Source organism: Ceratotherium simum, chromosome 3 (assembly GCF_057802395.1).
Source record: "Ceratotherium simum simum isolate JZ-2026a chromosome 3, ASM5780239v1, whole genome shotgun sequence".
Lineage (NCBI taxonomy): Eukaryota > Metazoa > Chordata > Mammalia > Perissodactyla > Rhinocerotidae > Ceratotherium > Ceratotherium simum.
In genome coordinates, this window is record NC_141902.1 from 59,659,772 (window position 1) to 59,681,358 (window position 21,587).

Sequence of the window (21,587 nt, forward strand, 5' to 3'; positions counted from 1 at the left end):
CCAACTTTTCACCACCAAGAACCCTTGCTAGTATCTTCCCTCTATAAAGCCCTCTCATTTGAAAGATACTGCTGTCACTCTGTGCTGGTATCTAAGGCCACTCACGTATTGAACAGGTGCACTTTGTCCAGTGACTGCATGCCATGTGAATCTGGTGGCAGCATCTTGAACACCAACCATGACCTAGAAATTCCTATGATGTCACCTACAACCAATCAGAGCTTCTGATCAGTGCACCCTAACCTGGGACATCACATAGAGTTAATTTAATTCTAATTAAAAGCTAAAAAACAAAAACCCTCGGTGTTTTAGTTAGCTAGCTTCATCACTGGTAATGGAAGATTGCCCGAAGTCTTTGTGAAAGGTTCAGAACCACTCTTGGCAACCTGCTGCAGCCCTTGCAGGTGTCTAGCTGGGAACCACTGGCTGGGTCGTCTCTAAGGGCCCTTCAGCTCTGACTCTCTGAGCATCTTCTTGCCTGCAGTAAGGGTCTTACCGCAAAGGAGTGAGGAATGGTGGGAATGCAGGCCCAGTGGTGGGAGCCCTCCTGGGCCTGTAAGAATCACACTGGCTGGGTGGCTACCTACCCTGCTAGTGCATGGCTTGGGACTGGACACATGCTCATTCCTAACAGTGCGGGGACACCTCATCGTGCCAGAGCTGGAAAGGATGTTGGGAATCACTTCGTCCAGCTGCCTTGTTTTACAAGTGAGAAAACCGAGGCCAAGAGAGGGAAAGTGACTTGCCCAAGGTCACACAGCCAATGTTAGGCAGAGACAGGCTTGGAACTCAAATCTCCTGGCTCCCAGTTCAAGCAGGATACTAACCGCTCAGATGTGGTGAAACTCTGGGATAGCGTATGCCGCCCCTGCTCATACTGATAGTACACTCACCACCTACACAGAGAGCATCCAGAGGACATGACCCTGACCTTGAGGAAGGGCCACCACCTGAGGCCCAGACACTCTGGGCCTTTCTCAACACCTGGAAGTTGATGTCTGGGTGCTTTTATATCCTCATCTATCCCCGTCTCTCCTCCACAGCCCGCACCCCCCAGTCCAGGAAAGGGAGTCCTCCACCTCGCACAGGGGCAGGTCCCTGAGGTTCCAGCTTCCACTGAAGGAAGCCTGCCAGTCCTGCTCAGTGTCTTCATTTTGTGAGTGGAGGATGGATGTGAACTCTTCCTCCCATCCAAAGGCCTGTTAATTATAGCGGCATCGGCCATTAACATCTTGAACTTAATCTGAGAGAGCTATTGGCGGAATGGAACCCCCTGGAGCTGGTCCCGCTAAAGAGATGCAAATCTCCCCTCTGCCTTCCACCTGGCTTCTCGCACAAAGTGGCAGCACAGGCCCAGACCCCAGTGGGTAATGAGTTATATGTTCTATTAAATTTGTTTCAAATGCTGTTTATTGAATTCTCTCCCTTGCAATATGCTGCTTTGTAGTTTGGCCCTGTTTGGGAAAATTAATCAACAGCTGGGCTTCTCGCGTTGATCATCCGTTTTCCTTGCAATGGGGGAGGTTAATGAGTATTTTCTGGAGTGGAAGAAGGAGGAGGATGGAAAGCGGTTGAACCTCCCTCACACAAAAGAGGGGGGCAATTGTGCAAGTTCGTCCCTGGGTTCCCTCAAATATGTTCTGTGGGTAGGAGGCAGTGTAAACGGAGTGGAACTGGGTTCACTGGATCCAAGTCGAGGTGGTGGGCGTGCTCCTGCCAGCCTGTGGGAGCTCAGCAGGGAGGGTGCTGGGCCAGGCAACCAGGGTCATTGCCCTGGCCCACAAGTCTTCTTCTTGGAGGAGTCGGGATGGTTTACGCAAGACCGGGCCCTGGACCGGGGGTCAGAGTACATAGATTTAAGTGATGCAAAAACACTGGCTCAAGGTGACCAATGTCTGTGGAGCACCTACCACAGGCCAGGTGCCGTGATGGGCCCTGGGTCTCACTAACCATTACCCTAGACTAGAGGTGACCTAAGGTCCCTTTTAGCTCCCATATTCTTTAATTTTCCCCCTGCCCTCCCACTCCCGGAGCAGAGTTCCCTGTTACCTGCTCGTTTGTGGCACTGACCACAAATGTAATGAATTTTAAAAAATCAGCTCTCATTCATTAGACTGTAAGTTCCATGAGCGTAAGGACTGGGTGTGTTGTATTCAACCCCGGGGCCCCGGCCCTAGCACAGTGCCTTGCCCAGTGGGTGCTCAGTGCATATGGACTGAATTAATTCAGTCATTCAGGAGATGTTTTTTAAGCACTAGTATGTGTCAGACACTGTGCTAGGCCAGGGGACACATGGTGAGCGGAGCAGAGCTTGTCGCTACCCTCGTGGAGTTCACTGTCTAGGGGCTGTGGCATGAGAGGTGCGCAGGCTAGTCCCCTCCCTACTCCCAGATGTTCTGCAGGCCGCCTTTAGTGGCCTCCCCGATGCTCTGGTCGCTCCTGTTCCCTTCTCGCACCTGTTATTCCTGGAGTTTCAGGGCCACCAAGGCAGGCTGATTTTGGTGTCCAATGTCACATTGATGCCAGCGGCACACATGTGGAGTGTGCTTAACTGTTTACAAAGCCCCTTGCAAGGCAAGCGTCTGTTCTGCCAAGTAGGGTGCCAGACCGGGCTGCTGTTCTCCCCCTGGCCACCCTTCTCAGTCACCCCCACTCCTGGCTCCCGGGGCTCAGGTAGTGGCACTCCCAAGTGGGGAGCCTCATTTGTGAGTTTCCACAGAGAAAGAGTGACACGTGGCCCACAAGGCAAAGAGAGAACAGCTTGGACCGAACGCCAGCCACGGAGGCCTCTCCAATGCAGAGCAAACCTCACTGGACCTAATTAGTGTGTCACTGATAAAGCAGCAACTGAGAGCAGATGCATGTTGGGGAAAAGAAACTCTGCATAAGGCATAAGGAGCAGAGGGCCAGAGAGATGAGAGGGAGAGAGGGATGCAGGTCCCTTGTCACATTGATCCCCATCCCAGCCTCCCTGTGCTGAGTGAAGAGTGCCCCGGGCTAGTGCAGCTGAATCATTCTATGTGGCTCCCATGGGGGATGGGTGCAGAGAAAGGGCTGAAGGTTAGGCCTGGAAGCCCTATGTCTGTCCAAAACGAATAGGCTGTCAGTGACCTGAGGCTGCTCTGTACAGTTGTGCAGGCTGTGCACTGCACAACTCTAGAGGTGCCACTCACATGACAGTCATAGTGATGTATATATTACATCATGTAATATATTACGTGATGTATATATTACATCAATTTTCTGGCAGATGTCAGTAGAATGCCTTAAGAAAGGGGTATCATTTTCTAAGTTGCACAAATATGCTCTATGACTTTGATCCCTCAAGAGGCCTCTTGAGGAGCACAGACACTTTCTAATAGTTACCAAACAGATACCAAGACATTTCAGGGAGACCTGAGAGGCAGTGAGTGTGGCCAAGGAAGGACATTTGGGGTGAAGTTCAGCCTGCATCACTGGCTGCATGACCGGGGGTCCTCCTGGAGACTCAGCTGCTGTTCTAGTAAAACAGTTTCTTCTCCCCATTGGTGCCCTTGTCCTATCTGTACCCGCTTCCCCTTCTCCAACTGTTCCTTCCCCCGAGAGTCTCTCCTGAGTTTAGAGAGGGCATCACTGACTAATAAGGGCTTCCTCAGCACTCTTGGGAGGAATTGGTATTTTCTCAGGAGACTCCCGAGGCTAAAAGCCCTGGAGAGGGTCATGCGTGTAGGGCGTGTGCACAGTGCAGGGAGCAGGGGCAGGCAGGACTCTCCTCCTCCCCACGGTCCACGCCCTCCCAGCCTACAGACAGGCTGACGCATCCCCAGTGCTGGAGACAGGAGGAAGGAAACTCAGATTTTTAACCGCCTCCTTGGTGCCAGCCTGTGCCAGGCATTTTTTGTCCCTTATCTCCTTTTGTTCTGATAACAGCCCTGCAGGGAAGCAGTTGTCTTCCTAGAGAAAGAACCATCCTAGAGAGAGGCCACACCGAGGCCACAGCTGTCAACTTGCCCCGAGTCACACTGCAGGAAAGGGGCCGACTGACTCCACAGCCCAAGCTCTCCCTCCACAGGTCAGCAGTGACGGGGACCCAGATGTCCTGTGCACCTACCATTTGCCAGGCCCTCTAGAAGGTGCTTTCCTACACATTTGTTGTTAAATGCGTGTTGACAGTGAAGGCAGAAGTGGCTAATAGGGGCTAATGGTGGGAACTCTTAGGGGCATTTGTTTCTTATGTTAGGAGGCTCTTGAAGTCCAAAGGGTTTCAAGACTCGAAGGAATAAGGCTAAGATGGTGGAATAACAGGTGGTGGGAGCGAGAATTAGGCTGTCGACATCCATCAAATAATGGCTATCCTCTGAAAGAGATAAAGCTGGCGATAGTGATGATGCCATTGCCGCTGCTGGTGCTGCTGATGGCCGGGGATGCTATCAGCACTGCACACACAGGCAGGCTCCGCCCTTAGTCAAAAGGAGACAGCTTCCTATGACAGCTTCGCTTCCCACTCCCGGCCTCATCTCCCTCTCCCTGCTCCCCCAAGGCTGGGCCCTGTCCAGAGCTCCTGCGCTCCCTGAGGGGCTGGGGGTGGGGATGTTTCTGCCCACAGAGGATCAGAGCATCTCTCACAGGCCTTCTGGACTCTGCTCCCTCTGCGAACAGAACCAGGCTTCCCTGCAAAGCCTGAGCTGGAATCTTTGGGAGTTTCTGGGCAAACACTGACAGCATATGGCCCCAATCTCTGCATTAGGTTTCTTGATTTCCTTAGTGGTTTTAAAGAATGCCAAAAAATATCGTCTCTAAACTGCTGGGAAAGCCTATGTTGGGTATTAGGGAAGGTTTTCATGAGCACTTAGAGGAGTGTGTGAGCGTAATGTGGAGGGGGGCAGGGGCACAAGATGAGCCTGTAGCCAGAGAGGGTGTGGGCGGGCTACCTCCCCACTTCCAGATGTTCCACAGGCTGTTTTTCGTGAGCCTCTGTGTGTGCGTGTGATGTATGTCATATGAATAATACACGTGGGCCTAGGTGTACTCGATGTACTAATGTGCTTTGCATGTGTAGCAGAGCAGGTTAGGGATAGGATTTAGGCTTGTTGTCCCAGTGTCCTTATTTGGATAGTAGCTTATCGAGTTCCCCCATGCATGGTTCATACATACAGTGTGGGAGTTTGGTGTGTGTGAGTGTGTTCTGTATCTGTGGCGTGACAGCTGTGGGGTAAGCTTAGCATTTGGACATTTGGGCCGATCCTGGCCACAGAGCCCCAAGGGTGACTTGATCACAGTGGCTTTGAGCAGGGCATGCATGGTATGGACACGCTGGGTCCACGTTGTGGGGCTGGACATATAGGAGAGGGTGTGTGTGCACGTGCACTGCAGAACCCAGCTCCTCTGAGGTGGCAGCTGGTGGTGTGGGCTCAGGGCAGTGGCCTGCAAAGCCAGAGGCTGACATAGTGATAGTGACAATGTCCCAAGTGGGAACCAGATTGTGGGGGACAGAGGGGCCTGCGGAGGCTGATGGGGGGTGTTTATGGGGTCCAAGCAAGATGTGGCACATTCACAATTTAGGGGATTCTTCTAAACTACCTGTGCATTTATTCAATGAATATTTACTGATCACACTCTGTGCAGGAGACTGTGCCAGCCTGCGAGTGGGCTGGGGTCAGAAGGGTGGCAGGATGAGGAAAAGGGTAGGGTCACAGGGTTGAATCGGACAGACTTGCCGCCCACCAGCTTTCTGTTTAGCAGAGAGGACGGAAACATCCACAATGTGCCACCAGAGTGGGCATGCCCGTGTGCTGGGGCAGGGTTATATCCCAATGAGGAGAAAGCAAGAAGGCTTTATGAGGAGGTGGCAACTGAGCTGAGCCTGCACAGGTGCACGGGCAGGGTTTAGCCGTCCTGGAGGAGGGAGAGCAGGGGCATTCCAGGAAGGGACAGATAGAACAAAGGAATGGAGGTGGGCCATACATGGGTGAGTGGGTCTCCAGGGTGAGGCATTTGCGGGAGCACCAGGGCTGAGGGGCAGCAGTGGACAGGAGCCTGGAGGGCAGAGTGGGCCCAGCCCGGGAGGCCTTGAATGCCTCAAACTTTGCCCCGCAAACAAAGGTGGGTCCCGAGAGCAGGCAAGTGACTCAGTGTTCTGGCCTATGTTAGGACCCTCTCCCCCAAGGCAGCATCTGAGCACTCCTTTCTGTTTGAGAGACACTGAGAGCCAAGACTCAGGCAAATCCAATCACTTATTGATTGTGGAACCATTAAAAAAACAATTATAGACTGAATGCAAAGGAAGCCCAGAAGTTGAAACCTGAGAGGCTTTACCTGGGATCAGAAAAGGAGAGGAGGTGAGAAAGGTTACCTCTACGGTCCACACTCCCTGTCCCTCCCATCCCCTGCCTCACCCATGTTAAATTATCCACGTCTTTATAAAGCTGGTTTCCTCTGGATTTTTCTGGCTCCCGGAAGTTTCTCAGCCAAGTTCTCATAGAATGCTTCACTACACATAATGTGGACCTGGATTTTGTTCCCCATGTGAGGCCCTGAGGCCTCAGAGGGCAGGTTTGAAGGGAGCTCTGTTCAGACCTCCCCATAGGAAGGGATGGGGGCAGCATTTGCCAGGGAGCAGCTCAGCCCTGGGCTTGTGAATAGGGAGGGCTGAGATGCTCAGAGCTGGGAAACCTCACTGAGCCTACTTCCTTGTGTGTAAAACAGCAACAGTGACGTCTAACCTCAGAGGGCTATGAGCACACAGGAGATGATGGATGTGAGGGCATTTTGTAGCAGAACTGTGATACAGACGGGTGCCATGGTGATGACTGGGTGCTCCACCCACACCACCCCTGGGAGACTGACACCTCCCCTGAGCTAACCGTGGATGCCCGACTGCCCTGTCGTTCCAAATTCAGTTCTCTTGGCAGGAGCCCCCTGTGGCCATGGTTAAGGTTTCATCCTGGTGGGGGGCAGTGAGGATCACTCAGGGTTTGCCCACAGAAGAGGCCGGTCACAGAGAGGTGGCAGAAGGCTGCATCCAGCCCAGGGGCTCTGGAACCTGACTATTGGGCTCAGATCCTGGCTCTGACACTTATGGGACCTTGGGCAACTTATTTTATTTTTTCAGCTTTATTGGGGTATAATTGACAAACTCTGGGCAAGTTATGAACCTCTCTGTGTCTCACTTTCCCTATCTGCAAAACAGGGATTATAGTGGCACTTTCCGTCAAGGGTAGTGGTGAAGATTAAATAAGTTAATATACTAATGTTCTTAGAACAGGGCCTGGCCCAGAGGAAGTGCCATAAATGCTTTAGGCATTTTGATTATTACAGGTGGCCCAGTGAGAGCCTAGGCCCACTGCAGATGTAAGAAAAGAAACTAAGATTTCCCCGCTCGCTCTGTGCCACTTTCCTAGGGCTTGCCCTGTTTCACCCTCACAGCCATCCTGCAAGGTACTTCACGTGAGCAGAGTCAGGCTCCAGGGGTGAAACTGCTGTAAGCTGCCCAGCTGGTGAGCCACAGGGCTGAGACTCAGGTTTCCTGACGCAAAGCCCGTGTTCTCCCTAACTCGCCAAGCAGCCTCCACTGCAGAGCCACGGGGAGCGAAGAGAACCAGCATCTATTGAGCACCTACTGCATGCTGGGTTCTTAGCCTGTGATGTCACCATCTCCCTGCACAGGGTATGGAGGTCAAGTGCAGCACTGTTTTGTCACACACGCTCCTGCTCAAGACTGCAGTGGCTCCCTTGTGCCTACTCAGTTCAGCACAAGCCCCACCCTGGCACGCAGGGCCCAGCCTGCTCCGCTCCCACTATTTTCGTCCACCTTCCCTACACCCCTGCTCATCCGGGTCATCTGTGCCTGATGGCCAAGTAGCACCTGCCAGGCTTCCCTGTGCCTGTCTCAGGGAATTAACACTCCTTCTCTGAACTTTTAGTAGAGGTGAGAGCAATTATTTAGTAGTGTTTTTGGAGAGAATGCTTGAGGTTTTGTTTTTTTTTTGCATTTACCTCCATCGTTAGTTTCCTATTAGCCCCACCTTGAAGTAATTTATTCATGACCTTTTTCTGCAACATCTTTCATTTTCCAGACATAATCATATCTTCTGGCAGCAATCCCTTCCCCTCATGGGGTCCATAATTACTCCTGCAGTTGGGATTATTGGTGCTAATGACTAAGGGGGAGATGGCTGGGGAGGGGCCATGCTGGGTGGGGTCTTGGAGCTTGAGGGCAGGGGTAGCCAGGAGGTGAGTGGGTTCTTCCTTGTTCCAGACCCACAGCCTTGGTGGGGCAGATAGTCTGTGGGCTGGGGCCCACTGCTCCCCGTCGTGCCTCTGGGTGCACACACACTGGCCCTTCTTCCAGTCTTTCCCAACGATGTGTTTCATCTCAGCTTTACACCAGCCCCAGGATACAAGGAGCAGGGTTTGTGCCCCATTTTGCAGAATCTAAAGTTAAGGCACAGAGTGGTGAAGTGACTTGGGCAAAGCCAAACAGCAAGTAGGCAGCAGAGCCAGGGTTGGACCCCAGGTCTGACTCCTGGCTGGCCCTCTCCTCAGCACTGACCTCCCCTTTCTGCATGGCTGTCCTGAGGCAAGCTTGGCCTTGGAGCCATAAGCTCTGGGTTCTAGGCCCAGCTTGATGTCTTCACAAGTCATGTCATCTTGGACCAGGCTCGTAACCACTCTGAACTTCAGTTTCCTCATCTGTGAAATATAGCTAATGATATTTGCCCTGCTTTCCTCACAGGAGAGCTGTAAGGACTAACAAGCTTGGGTATGAGATGGCTGGGCAAACTGTAAAGTGCTGCCCCAAAGTAATGGAGGGAGACTGAGGGTCCCAGCCTACCTCCCCTAGAAGAAAAGAGGTAGGAGGTTACTAGGCTCCAGCTGAGAAATGAGGTTGCCAGGGTTGTCCACTTTTCCAGGAAAAAGCCAAAGGGTCTCAAAGCTGGTTATTTACCACGTATCCACAGCCCTCTCCTCTCCAGACAATTTTTGTTTGTGGCTAAAAGTGCAGGCTCTGGGTTCAAACAGCTACAGGCTCAGCTCCTGGTGGCCATTTACCAACTAGGGAAGGTTACTTCACCTCTCTGAGCCTCAGTTTCCTCATCTGCAAAGTGGGGATCCTAACAGCCCCTACCTACAGGGTCGTTGGAGGATGAAGTAAAATAACATATGAGGAGCAGAGTGGCTGGCCTGGGGCCCCCTCAGTTACTCAGTGCTCCCAGTGTGGGCCATCAGTATCCCCAGTCATCCCGTCTAGATCTTTCAGGGAAGCTCCTCTGACTCATGGCCCTGGCCTCCCACTCCAGACTCTGTGGAGTGGGGTCCAGGACTGGGGCCTGGCAGGGGCAGAAACCCCACCAACGCCAGAGGCTTGGACAGAAAGGAAACTGGGCATGTTTAAAGCATGGATGCCCCAGACCTGCCCCAACAGCTTCTGCTGCTGCATGGAGAGACAGGAACGCCAGCTCCAGACCCCAGAGATGAGGGTGCTGATATAAGGACACGAGGAGCACAGCAGGGAGACGGTGGTGTGACAGGGGGAATGTCTATTTTTTAGAACAGAAGAGTCAGCAGTTCTCCCTAATAAAACCACAAACCAGTGTCCCAGCGGGGGAAGGTTGGACTCAGCCTTAGTGACATAAAACCAATTTTCTCTCTTTGCTCTGTGGATTAATCGCCAATGTGATTTAACACTCTGGTGAGCTCCCCCTACCCCTTCTCTCTCTGCCCTGCGAAAAATCAGCAGGTGTCTGCTCTGGGGATAGCAAACTCAGGAGATGGAGGCAAAGGTGGAAGAAGCATCGGATTGGGAGTTCTGTCACTCGCTTTCCATCCCAGTTCTGCCAGTGATTTGCTGTGTGACCTGAGATAAGTCACTTTCCCTCTCTGGATCTTGGTTTCTCTCTTTGTAAAATGAGAGGTTGCACTAGAGAAGCACTGAGCCTTCTTCCAACTCTGCCATTATGAAGAATCATTCCCATTTTGTGCTCACAGGGCAGGTGTTATTAACCCATGTGATGGATGGGAAACTAAGGCTCAAAGAGGCTGAGTACGTTGCCTAAGGTCACACAGCTATTGAGTGACAGACCTGAGATTCCAGCTGAGGCCTGTCTGACTCCAAAGTCCATGCCCTTTGCCTCCAGCGTGTCTTCTCTACACAACTACATAAGGAACCTCAACTGTCATCTATTGAGCATTGGCTACATGCCTGGCATTGTTCTAAGCATTGTACATATTTTATCTAAATCCATCCTAAGAATAACACTCTCACATAGTACCATTATCTACCCTGTTTTATAGATGAAAAACTAAGGCTTGAGAAGCTTAAGTAACCAGGCCAAGGCCAACCCAGCAGGCGAAGGCAGAGCTGGGATTTGAGTACTGGAGTATGTGTGTGTGTGTGTTTATATTTTTGTATCATTTCTGCTATTTTGCACTACCTGTGCTCCTCTGCTCACACGGGCATGGCAGCTAGAGGGTGAATTCCTCATCCCCAGAGCAGCATCCAGGAAAATCTTCTACTATAATAATTAGGAAGTTAGTCAATAGTGGGGGTGGGAGATGAGAAGCTGCTTTTCTATTCTTAGCACTAATTGTCTGCAGACCTCAGTTTGATGAAGAACAAGACCTTAGAACAGGGACTGCACACACGTTGTATACATGTCACCTGGCTATCATTTTCTTTTTTTTTTTTTTTTTTTTTGTGAGGAGATCAGCCCTGTGCTAACATCCGCCAATCCTCCTCTTTTTTTTTTTTTGCCGAGGAAGACGGCCCTGGGCTAACATCCGTGCCCATCCTCCTCCACTTTATATGGGACGCCGCCACAGCATGGCTTGCCAAAGCAGTGCGTCGGTGCGCGCCCGGGACCTGAACCAGCGAACCCCGGGCCGCCGCAGCGGAGCACGTGCACCCAACCGCTTGCGCCACCGGGCCGGCCCCACCTGGCTATCATTTTCAGTCCACATTCTCTTCTGGCCCCACAGCTGCCCTTGCTCCCTAGTTCCAGCTCAGGAGCTGCACAAGAGGCAGACATGCACTTTGGCTAGCTTGGGGGTGGGCGGGTGGGGGAGGGTGACGTCTTAAAGGACATCGGAAGCCTTGGAGGAAAATTCAATCACTGCTCCACTGATCTGGATTTTCATAACTCTTACTCTCCTCCCGCCTTCCCCGGCCAGAGCAGCTGAGGTTTGCATATGACCTACCGACAGCACAGAGAAAGGAGAGAAAAATGTGGAAACGCGTTTGTTCATTTGGGTGATGCAGTGCCCGCTCCCTTCGCCGGCATGCAGGGTTCAATAATGGCAGACAGGGCTTCAAAAAATTGCAGCATAAATAGATGAGCCCTTTAAGGTAATAGAAATTCTGTCAACCAGGGGAGAAATATTGGCCCCAAATCCCATGGGAGGAGACACCAGGCCCCCTCCTCCGCCTTCCCTGCTCCCTGTCCCCATTATAGCCGGAGCTGAAAGGGAGCCTCTGTGTTGAGGAATGACGAGAGGGCCCCTTATCTCCTAGCCACACGGGTTCCACATGGGGAGGAGGTCTGGGAAGTCAAGTCTCTGCAGCTCTGGCAGTGACCCCACAGGCTGTTCATTCCAGGCGCCAAGATGGCAGCAATTAGTCCTGGAGCGGTGGAGGAGGCTTCGTCAGGCTGGCCACCTAGGTGAGGCCTTCATTAAGGAAAGCTGGTCAGAGCAAATGGCCTTCTCCACCCTGTGATGAGAAAGTCTATTCTCGGTGCAGTGGCTGCCCTTGGGAACCCAAGAGCCCTCAGCAACCCTGCAGCTCCCAGACAGGAGCAAGTTTTGCCTAATTCTGCTCTCTTCCTCTCCTCCCCATTTCTACCTGTACCCTCAAACAGGGCACTCAGGCCAGGACCAGTCAGCCTCCTCAGGTGAGGGACCCCTTGGGGTAAATAACAACAACAACAACAGCAGTGGCAGCATTAACAACAACAATAATGATAATAATAGCTAACACTTGTTGAAAGATTACTAATATACCAAGTATTCTGGTTATTTTATAGGTATGAACTAATTTAATCAGCACAATAATCTGATGGGCTTTATTATTATTCCCCTTTCACGTATGAGAAAACAGAGGCACAGAGAGGTAAAGTATCTTGCCCAAGGTCACACAGCTAATAAGCAGCAAAGCTGGTACTTGAAGGCAGGGAATCCGGCTTCAGAGTCTCTGAGGAACCACTACACAGTATTGCATAAGGTACAAGCTCACACTGTTTGCCCAAAGAACCCAGAGATGATGTTGGGGGGCAGATGCTCCAGTCTCACTGCAGCTGTTTGTCTGAACTGCAGAGAAGCCAACGTGTAGATTCAAGCCCCAGCCCTGATGGCAAGGCCCTTTGAGAAATGCCATGAATTTCCTTCTGCTTAATGGCATTCGTTGCTCTCCCCAAGAATTTCATTTATTTCAAAGAGAGTATATTGAGTAAGATGCTCCCATGGTAGGCATGGGGGGTGCAGTAGGAGGTGCGAGTTGGAGGAAGACAGACTCTGAGTATAAGCCGTGTGCTATGGGAACAGAGAAGACAGAAGAGAGGAATATTCAGGGAAGGCTTATTGGAAGAGGCAGCCTTTGACCTCAGCTTGAAAGGCTGAGAAGGATTTTCATAGACTGAGATAAGGACAGTGGGAAAGGCATTCTAGGAAGAGGGAAAAGCTTAAGAAAAGGCACAAGCAGAGGCCTCAAAGTACACACTGTTTAGGGAAAAGTGAGTTATGTGTGGCAGGACTTAGCAAGAGATAAGGTCAAGGTGGACTAAATAGTTTTAAGGGAATGTTACAAAGGACTGAAGTTTGAGCTTTATTTGGTGGGTAAAGAGAAGCCATGGAGAGGGGTGATGTGACTCCAACCTCCAAGTGGATGGACAACTCAACTCCACTTAGTTCCCTCAACCACAATTCAGCTACTCCCTCCTCACTTCCTGGATCTCCCCTCATATGGACACTCCCAGGACTCTCAAGCCCCCTGTAACATGACCCTCCCTCTGCCCTCCTCCACCCCTGCCCACCCTGGTGTTCTGACTGGGTAAGGACCCTGGCTTCTAAGACAGCAAGAGCAACCTTGGAGCAGAGGCTCATGGGGGCTGTCCAAGGTGCTGAAACAAAGCCACTCCCAATTTTAGGCACTCCCCCTTTAAGGACTGGCTCCCACACCATTGTTCCTGTTGGGCAGAGAATTTCATTCCTGTTTTATAGATGAGAAATAGAAGCCCCCAAAGTAAGCAGAATCATAGCTAGGAACTTGGCTTCTTGTCTTCCAGCCCAGGGCTCTTTTCCCCCACCCAAGACCCACCGTGTAATTCAGTAATGCATGCCATGAATGATTCCACTGCTGCTGCGAAGCTAACATGTAAAATGCCCAGACTCTCTTCCTACCTCCATTTCTATGTCCATTTCCCCAAACACTGAAAAGTGTGTCCACCCTAGAGTGCCTCCACAGTCACCTGGGTGGACCTGCCTGGAACAGCAGCTGTGCATGTTCATGGCTCTGCTCCAATGGGAACCCCTGGTTGTAGCTCACCCTGACACTCTCCTTTGAGAGAGGGGAGTGCTGGGCTTGGGGGAAGCAATGTTCCCCCACTACTCTCGCCAACAATTACTATGGTTTTACCAGGTGTCTATTGTGTTCCAGGCACTGAGCCATGAACTTTCTCACTCTCATGGCAAAGTCTCCTCTTAACAGATAAGGAAATTCAGGCTTAGGCAGGATAAGTGACTTGCCAGTAGGCAAGGTGGGGACTGGAGGGCCAGGATTTGAACTGAGATTTGTGTGGTTCCATGGTGACCCATCAATCAAAGTCTATTATCTAACATACAAGAGTTCAGTGGCTCCCACCACTACTGGCTTTGTGATCCTGGGCAAGTCACTTATCCTGTTTGAACTTCAGCTCCTCATTTTCAAATTGAGGTGTGTGAAAGTACACCTCTGTAGGACTCTTGTGAGGAATAGAGATGAAGCATGCAGCAAGGACTCAATAAGTGTTTGCTGCTAGGGTGAATATGATTATTATTGAGCACAAGCTCTTTGAAGGCTGGATGGGTGTCTGATTAGCCATTGCATACCCCCAGCTGCCCCCCACCCCCAAGTCCTTGGCAGGGTAAATATCTAGTGTCCTGGGAAGGAAGGAGAAAGAGTGTGAGGGCCAGCACACCCAGAGGGCCAGGCAGGGCTTGCTTCTGCTCCATACTCTCATGGCCTCAGCGGGTGGGGACCACCTGGCTGAAGCAGGCATGTCACTGGGCTCCCAGGGGTGGTTCTGTACTACCTCATTAGCACTCCTCATGTTTATGTTGAGCCTGAGGCCATTGTCAGCCCTTAGAGACTCTGCTTTCATAAAGTTATCCCAACATCCTCCCTAAAGAGCCCTTGCCAGGGAGAGCTCTGGCGGGAGGGGACAACTGAGGATGTGGCCTCACATCCATTACCAAGTTGGTTACTCATATCCAATAGCAGGCAGGACTGATGTGACTCCCATCTTACAGATGAGGAAACTGAGGCCCAGCCAGGTGAAGGGACATGTCTAAGGTTACTGAACCTAGGATCAATGTCTCCAAACACTCAGAAAAGGGCTCTTTTAATTATTCTCTAATGAATTGCCCATCCTAAATGTCTTTCAAGGAAAAAGGCAGGCGCATAAATTCAAAAACCAACCACCCTGACCAGAGCCAGCTAATTGCAGGAAGTTGCATTCATTCAGAAGCTGGGATGAGGGCGACAGTAATGATTTCCCCCTTGGTGCATGCAGGAATGAGTCACGCTGAATGAGAATAATTGACTGGTTTGTAATCACCTTGAGGGCTCCTGCTCAAGGCTCCTGTTCAACACCCAACAGGGCCCCAGAAGAGCCTTTCCAGGTATAATGAGGCTGGGCAGGAGGAGATGGATGGGAATTCATAGCATCTCACCAGGGCAGCTTGGCTCACAATCTGTCTTAGTCCTAAGCCCCAGGCAGGCAGGACTTCACACAAGCCCAAGTCCCCCAAAGTTCAAAGGCAGGAAGTCATTTGCATCCCAGATGGGAGGAAGAAAGGCAGTGGCCTGGCCTCCAGCCTGTTGGAGCCCTGGCCTCAGGGCAGTGGGGACCTAGGCACTAGCCTCCCTAGGCCCTCCCAGGGCCCTGATTTCCCCTTCTTTTGAGGAGCAGTGACTAGGTAGGCAGCTGGGGGTGAAGAAGGGGGAACAGGGAGGTGCGACTCGCAGCAGGCCCATAGACAATATATGCAATCAGACCATAACAACCTCAATGAGCTCCCCCCCCCCCCCCCCCCCCCCCCCCCGCCAATACACACACACCCCTCCTTGCTCCTACTTTCCCTCATTTCCCCCAGAAGGGTGTGTTTCCTGACTTGGCCCCTGGAGTCCGCATAGTAGATCATCTTAGAAAGCAGTTGGTTCATCTCCTCCCGCACACCCACCATTTACAGATGAAGGAACTGGGATCCTAAGAGAGGAAGCCACTTGCCCTAAGTCATAGAACTACCTAAGTAGCTAAGTTGGGACTAGGGTCAGGATGTCCCACTAGCAGTCTGGTGTGGTCAGTTCACTTCAGCTTCAGCCACCTGATCACTTTGCTTTGTGAGGTCTTTAATCCCAAACAACTATTCTCTCCTACCCAAACCCCAAACCTAGGGCACTCCATTTTTCTATGGAAGTTACGGACAAAGCTCACATCCATAAAGGTAAATTAGAGAGGAAACTTGCAGGAGGAACAGACTTCTTTCTCTTTCAAAGATGCCACTGGAGGTCACTTTAACCCAGTTTTATCTGCATTGGGGAGGAGGAAGAAGGAGCTGGACAGAGTTTCATTTTATAGACCAGGGGCAACCTGCCTACAAAAGACATTGTCACGGGGCAAACTCGCATTCCTGTGTCACGACAAGGGCTTCCTTGTAGATCAGTGGATCTCCACCTTGGCAGCACACTGGCCTCATCCAGACCACGCCCAGACCAAATCTATCAGCGTCTCTGGGAGGGGGGCACAGGCATCAGTGTTCGTAAAGCTCCCCAGGTGAGTCCAATGGGCAACCCAAGTTGAGCTCCATCCCCTTCCAGTCAAAGTGAGGCCACTGACCAGCAGTGGCATCACCTGGGAGCTTGTTAGAAATGCGGAACCTCAGGCCTTTCCCCAGATTTACCGGATCAGAATCTGCACTTTAACAAGGCCCACTGGTGATTCCTAAGTTCATGAAGTCTGAGAACCGCTGAGGCAAGGTACCTGATACAGCCCGTCTCTACACCTGAAAGCAACTTTGCAAGGCAGGTGTTCCATTCCCTAGTGAGGAAACGGATCCTGAGAGAGGTTAACTCACTAGCCCAAGGTCACACAGTTGGTGAGTAGGACAGCCGGGATGTGACCCCAGTCTGGTTCCAAAGGCCACACTTTCTACTGCACAAACCACTTCCTACAGCACAATAAAAAAAATATGGCCACAGGGGACCTCAGAGTGTTTGGGTCCTTAGACCCACTGGGCAAACCCCACCTTTGAACGGGATTCCCCTTCCAATGTCAAGTTCCCTAGAATCAAACCTCATAAAGACCAGCATAATTCATGAGGAAATACAAATAGTAAACAAACATGTAGGGAAAAGCTTTACTCTCCCTAGTAATCAGAGAAATGCAAATTAGAGCAAAATTGAGGAGCCATTTTCTACCTATATAATTAGCAAAAATTAAAAAAAAAAAGAATGTTAGCAGAGTTGTTTTGAAATAGGTACATTCATACACGGCTGGTGGCAGTATAGATTTATATAACCCTTGAGGAAAGTAATATGGCAACATCCATCAAGAGCCATAAATACATTATGCCCACTGACCCTGGGAATTCACCCTAAGGAAATTATTCAATGGGAGGGGAAAAGCTGTTTGTGGGAAGATGCTCATTGCAACATTTGCTGCGAACGTTGGAAACAACTCCATATTCAGCAAGGAGGGAATGGCTGAGTAAACCTGGGTACATCGGTTCCTGCAGTGTCATGTGGCCATTTAAAGTGATAATTAAGAAGCCCAAGCAGCAAATGTGGGTGAAAGCAGAATGCAGAACTGTCTATGTGCACGGTGGTTATTATGATGTAAAAATATTGTGTGCATAAGGATATGGACAGGGAGGAGCTGGGCTCAAAGGCAACTGGTAACACCAGTTCAGGGTGAGGGGACAATGGAAGGACCCCCTCCTTCTATTGCTTTTACAATGACAAACCCCAGCAGAATTGGCCCTTTGAGAACAGCCTTGGGGGCTCTCCAGTCATGGACTCTATCTTGGATGGGGACACGGAGACCCTCCCATTCTTCATCCCTGGGCACAGGGACACACTCCTTGATTCCACCCAGAGGCAGGAGGAGGTGGCCCCTCCTCTCCTGTGTGGGGGTGGGGGGCAGAGAGGCCACGGGAGCGCCCTCTCATCTTACCATGAAGCCTGGGGCACAAGTGCAGCTCCCAGTGATGCTGTGGCAGTCAGCGCCGTTCTGACAGGTGCAAGGCAGCTGGCAGCCATCGCCATAGTAGCCAGCAGGGCAGGACTCATTGCAGTGATGGCCAGACCAGCCCGGCTGGCAGGTGCAAGCTCCAGTTACTGGGTGGCAGCTGAACAGATGAGAGAAGGATGAGGACAGTCTGATCAGGGAGGCGGCCATGTCCACCCTCTGCTCACTCTAAGTGTGGTCTGCCCAGGGTAGCACGATCAAAGCACCCCTGAGATTAAATTGCTCAATGCCTTGTTTGCTTGTCAGAAGATGCCAAGGCCACATGGTCTTATTAGCCCCAAGAAACTGAGGCTTATGGCAGTTATGTGACTTGCCTAAAGTCACACAGCAAGGAAGTGGCAAAATCAGGACTAGAGCACAGGTCTTCTGACTCCCAAACAAGTGCTCTTTATAACACAAATACACAGAGACCAAAGCAGAAGGCAGCCTCTTCAGTCCCCTGCCTCATGGACGATGGGGTCCAGAGCTTCACTCACCCCTTACCCAAGGCAGATACCTAGTGCAGGAGCAGGCACAAGAGGGTTGCAGTGAGAGCCAGTGGCTCTGCATATCATAGGTTTCCAGCGATCATTTGCTGAGTTAAAACGAGACCTCAGGGCAGGTGTGGCCTCCCCTCTCTGGCAAAGTCTGCAGTGGAGAGGATACCCACCATCTGCGCTTTGTCAGGGCTTTTAGGAGGGAGCAAGCTTGTCTCCATCTCCTATATGTCTAGGCCAGAGAAAGGACCACTTGGCTAGAGGCAGGGGCTGCCTGGCATGACCTCTAGAGACTGGGCAACCTCTGGCTGGCAGAGGTCTGATCCAACAGCCATAATTCATGATCAGAGGGGGTGACAGGTGTGGTGACTATGGACTTCTCAAGAGCTTCTGCGGGAGCGTAACGGACCGATGGCCCCAGCTGCTATGTCTGAAATCCATCACTACATTTGCTCAGAGGCCACTCTTCCCCTGGGCTTCTCCCAGCTGGAGCACAGCAGGGATATTAAGGTTGGCGCATTCCTGGGAAATCTGGGGCTCCTCTGATGGGTGGCTTTGGCTTAAAGACTCCCTTCTTGCCAAACTTTCTTAGAACTATGCTGCAGTCTAAGACTTTCCACTCAGCCTGCCTTCCTTCCCTGTCTCCTTCTCCCAACCTCCCCAGCCTCCTCCTCATTTTCCCTCACAGCCCTGTAATTTCCCTAGTAAATCTCTTGCACTTGGCATCTGCTTCTGGGAGGACCCAGATTAACACTCCAGAAAAGATGCTGGATGGTAAAGACAAGCCTCTTAGAGTCCCTGTGTCACCTGCTTCCCTGCTCTGGAGTCCAGCTCAAGAGATATGTCGACAGAAGCATGCTCTGGGCTGGCAGGAGGAGGCAGGGTACAAGTCCTGGTTCTGCTAAGTTCCACGAAGACATGGGCTTGTCTCCCTGGGTCATTGGTGGATCCCCAGTGCTTGGCTCATGTTCACTGCCCTATTAAATATTTGGGAATAAATAGTACTTTTACTATGTGTAATTATTTTCTGTGTCTGTTGACTTGTTTCTCATCTGTCCCCCCACGAGGTGGCAGCTCCATGGGGGAGGGCCCTTTGTCTATTTCCTCTCCGTATTGTACCCCAGGGCCCAGCAGAGCCCCAAACACACTGGGGGTGCTCAGTACATACTTGGCAAATGAATTAATGAACAAACTAATTGTATGAAGCCCAGCCAAGCCGTTTCTCTTCTGGGAGCCCTGGTTTTCTCATGGAAAATAAGGGATGGACAGGAGCAGACGGTTCCTGAATAGTAAGTTCAAGTAGCTAATAATCCTTTTGGACCATGTTCAGTCTCATTAATCATGAAGTCAAAATAAAAACTGGATATCACTTTTTCTCTATCAAAACGGTAAAGATTTAGGGGAAAAAAGGACAATACTCAATGCTGGTAAAGGTTTCTGGAAAACAATTTGGGGTTATGTATCAGGAGTCCTAAACATATTCAGACCCTTTGGTCTTATAATTCCATTTCTAAGAATCTATCCTAAGGAAATAATCATAGTCGTGGAGAAAGGTTTATGCAGAGATGTTCCCTGAAGCATTATTTATAACAGTGGAAAATGGAAGCAATTTAAATAATAATAAATAACATGTGACTGGGCTATTAAAGCACTAGGCACTTTACACACATATTTCTAATTTTCAAATAAGCCTGTGAGTTAGGCGCTAGAGCCTCTATTTTACAGATGGCACTTCGAGGTTATGTGACCTGCCCAAGGTCACACAGCTCAGTCAGTGGCAGCTGGGATTCAAACCCAAGCCTGTCGGACCTTGTTCTGCCCACTGCCTCATGCCACATCTGACGACAGGGTACTTGTTAAATGAATGATGGCAATTAATATGAAGGAATGTTAGAGAAATATTGAAATATTTTCTAAATTATTTAATGATATAAGGTTAAGTGGAATAAGTAAATTGTATACAAAGTCATGATCTAAAATGTTGAAAAAAAGTCATATAGATATATACAGACATGGATAGAGAATAAACATATTACAACAAAATGGTTTTTGTGCTCACGTCTGGGTTGAGAAATTATGAGTGATTCTGAGTTTTTTCTTTAAATTTCTACGTATTCTCTAACTAAGCATCTATTGTATTTATAAACATATGTAAAGCAATAAAAATCGTAAATAAATAAAAAAGAAGGCGTGTAAGGGATGAGTGTTTGAAGACTTCCTGACCTTTATGGTTCCAGAAAAATTCTTCCCTGAGCCCCACACTGTAAGGGGAATAGTGACCTGTATGGGTGCCATGAAGTGGGGGCCCCCACTTGGTGGCCCTGACACTCAGCCAGAACTTGCGAGGCACTACTCTCTGTCCCAACGCTCTGAGCAAAGCCCTTAGGCACGGCCTTTCTCGGTTCCAGCTTTCCGGGGGCCTCCTCTGAGGTTTTGGTTAGGGTGAGAGGGACCGGCTCAGTCACAGTCATGGAGACTGACAAGGTGGGACCCAGGAAATGACCTGGCAGTGTTGGCTGCAGCTCTGCCTAGCCCTGGAGATTCTAAAGGACTCAGGCACCCTTCAGCCCTTCCCATCAATAGCTTCTCCCTCTGGCGAAAACAGCACCCTGCAAAAAGCATACTTGACACAGCGAGCCAGCAAACGCTGACTTCTAAGCGCTCCCGCATTTCCCGTGTTTCCATCAAAACCCCTTGGTAAAGAGGGCAGAGAACGATGGCTAAGTGATTATGACTGAGGACTGTGATCACCACGCTCTGGGCACCTTTGTCACATCTCCCTCTCCCAGGAGTCCCCTGCTCCCTGCTCCCCTCCTCCCTGGCGGTGGCACAGCCATTCGATGGTGAGCAAGTGACTGCTGGTTAGGTTCAGGCAAAAGTCTCCATCACTGGTATTTAGGCTGGTTCTGGTTGCTCTTTTCCCTTCCCCCCTTCTCCTATTTTCCCCAGATATAGATTAATCGCAAGTTAATAGGAGCTGAAAGCTGAACAATACAGGAGTCTTTTCGGGGTGGATTTTTCTGCCTTTCTTTCGGCTGCTCAGCGATTTCTATCAATGCCGCATCTGTTGGCTAAATCAAATCTTGCAAAGGTAATACATGATCATGGCTGCTGGAATTCGTCTATGACAACTCAATTGTGGAGGGGACACAAGAGAGGTCTGACACACAGGCACTCTCTTTCTCAAGGTTATTCCCTTATGAAGGAGGATGGTTTCTTTGTGTGTGCTACAAAGCGTCTGTAAAGGGAATAAAGTGTTGGGGAATCTCATCAGCCACTTCTTCCTTCCCAGGGCAGTGGATTCGACCTCTTTGAAGGGGCCCCTCCAGAGGGGCACAGAGCAGAGAGAAGCTGAGGCTACATGGGTCGGGTTTTCTCTGGTTGGGGGTTGGGAGTACTTTGTCCCCCTAGGGAAGATGCTCAAGGCCTTGCAAGCCATGTTGGTGGGGTTCTGTTGCAGGCTCTTACAGAAGCCAGGGGGAAAATGAGGCTAGAATTCTAAGGATCCCATGCTCCGTCTCTTGGGGAATTGGGTGGAAGCTTCATTCAAAGGCCATAACAGAACTTTTACCTCCTCTGGGCTGATGAATGGTGATGGATACATTGGGAAACTGAGATACAGAGAGAAGTACAT

The 21,587-nt window shown here is 50.6% G+C and overlaps 1 protein-coding gene across 18 annotated transcripts in view; it reads right to left on the minus strand.

Annotated features, from left to right (window-relative positions):
* Window positions 1–21,587, minus strand: part of MEGF11 (multiple EGF like domains 11) — a 336,243-nt gene that overhangs the window by 38,194 nt on the left and 276,462 nt on the right. For all 18 annotated transcript variants that reach the window (XM_087428555.1, XM_087428563.1, XM_087428559.1 and 15 more), the window contains one exon: window positions 17,403–17,577. In XM_087428555.1, coding sequence (XP_087284681.1) covers window positions 17,403–17,577 — 175 coding nt within the window. The remainder of the gene's footprint in view (window positions 1–17,402; window positions 17,578–21,587) is intronic.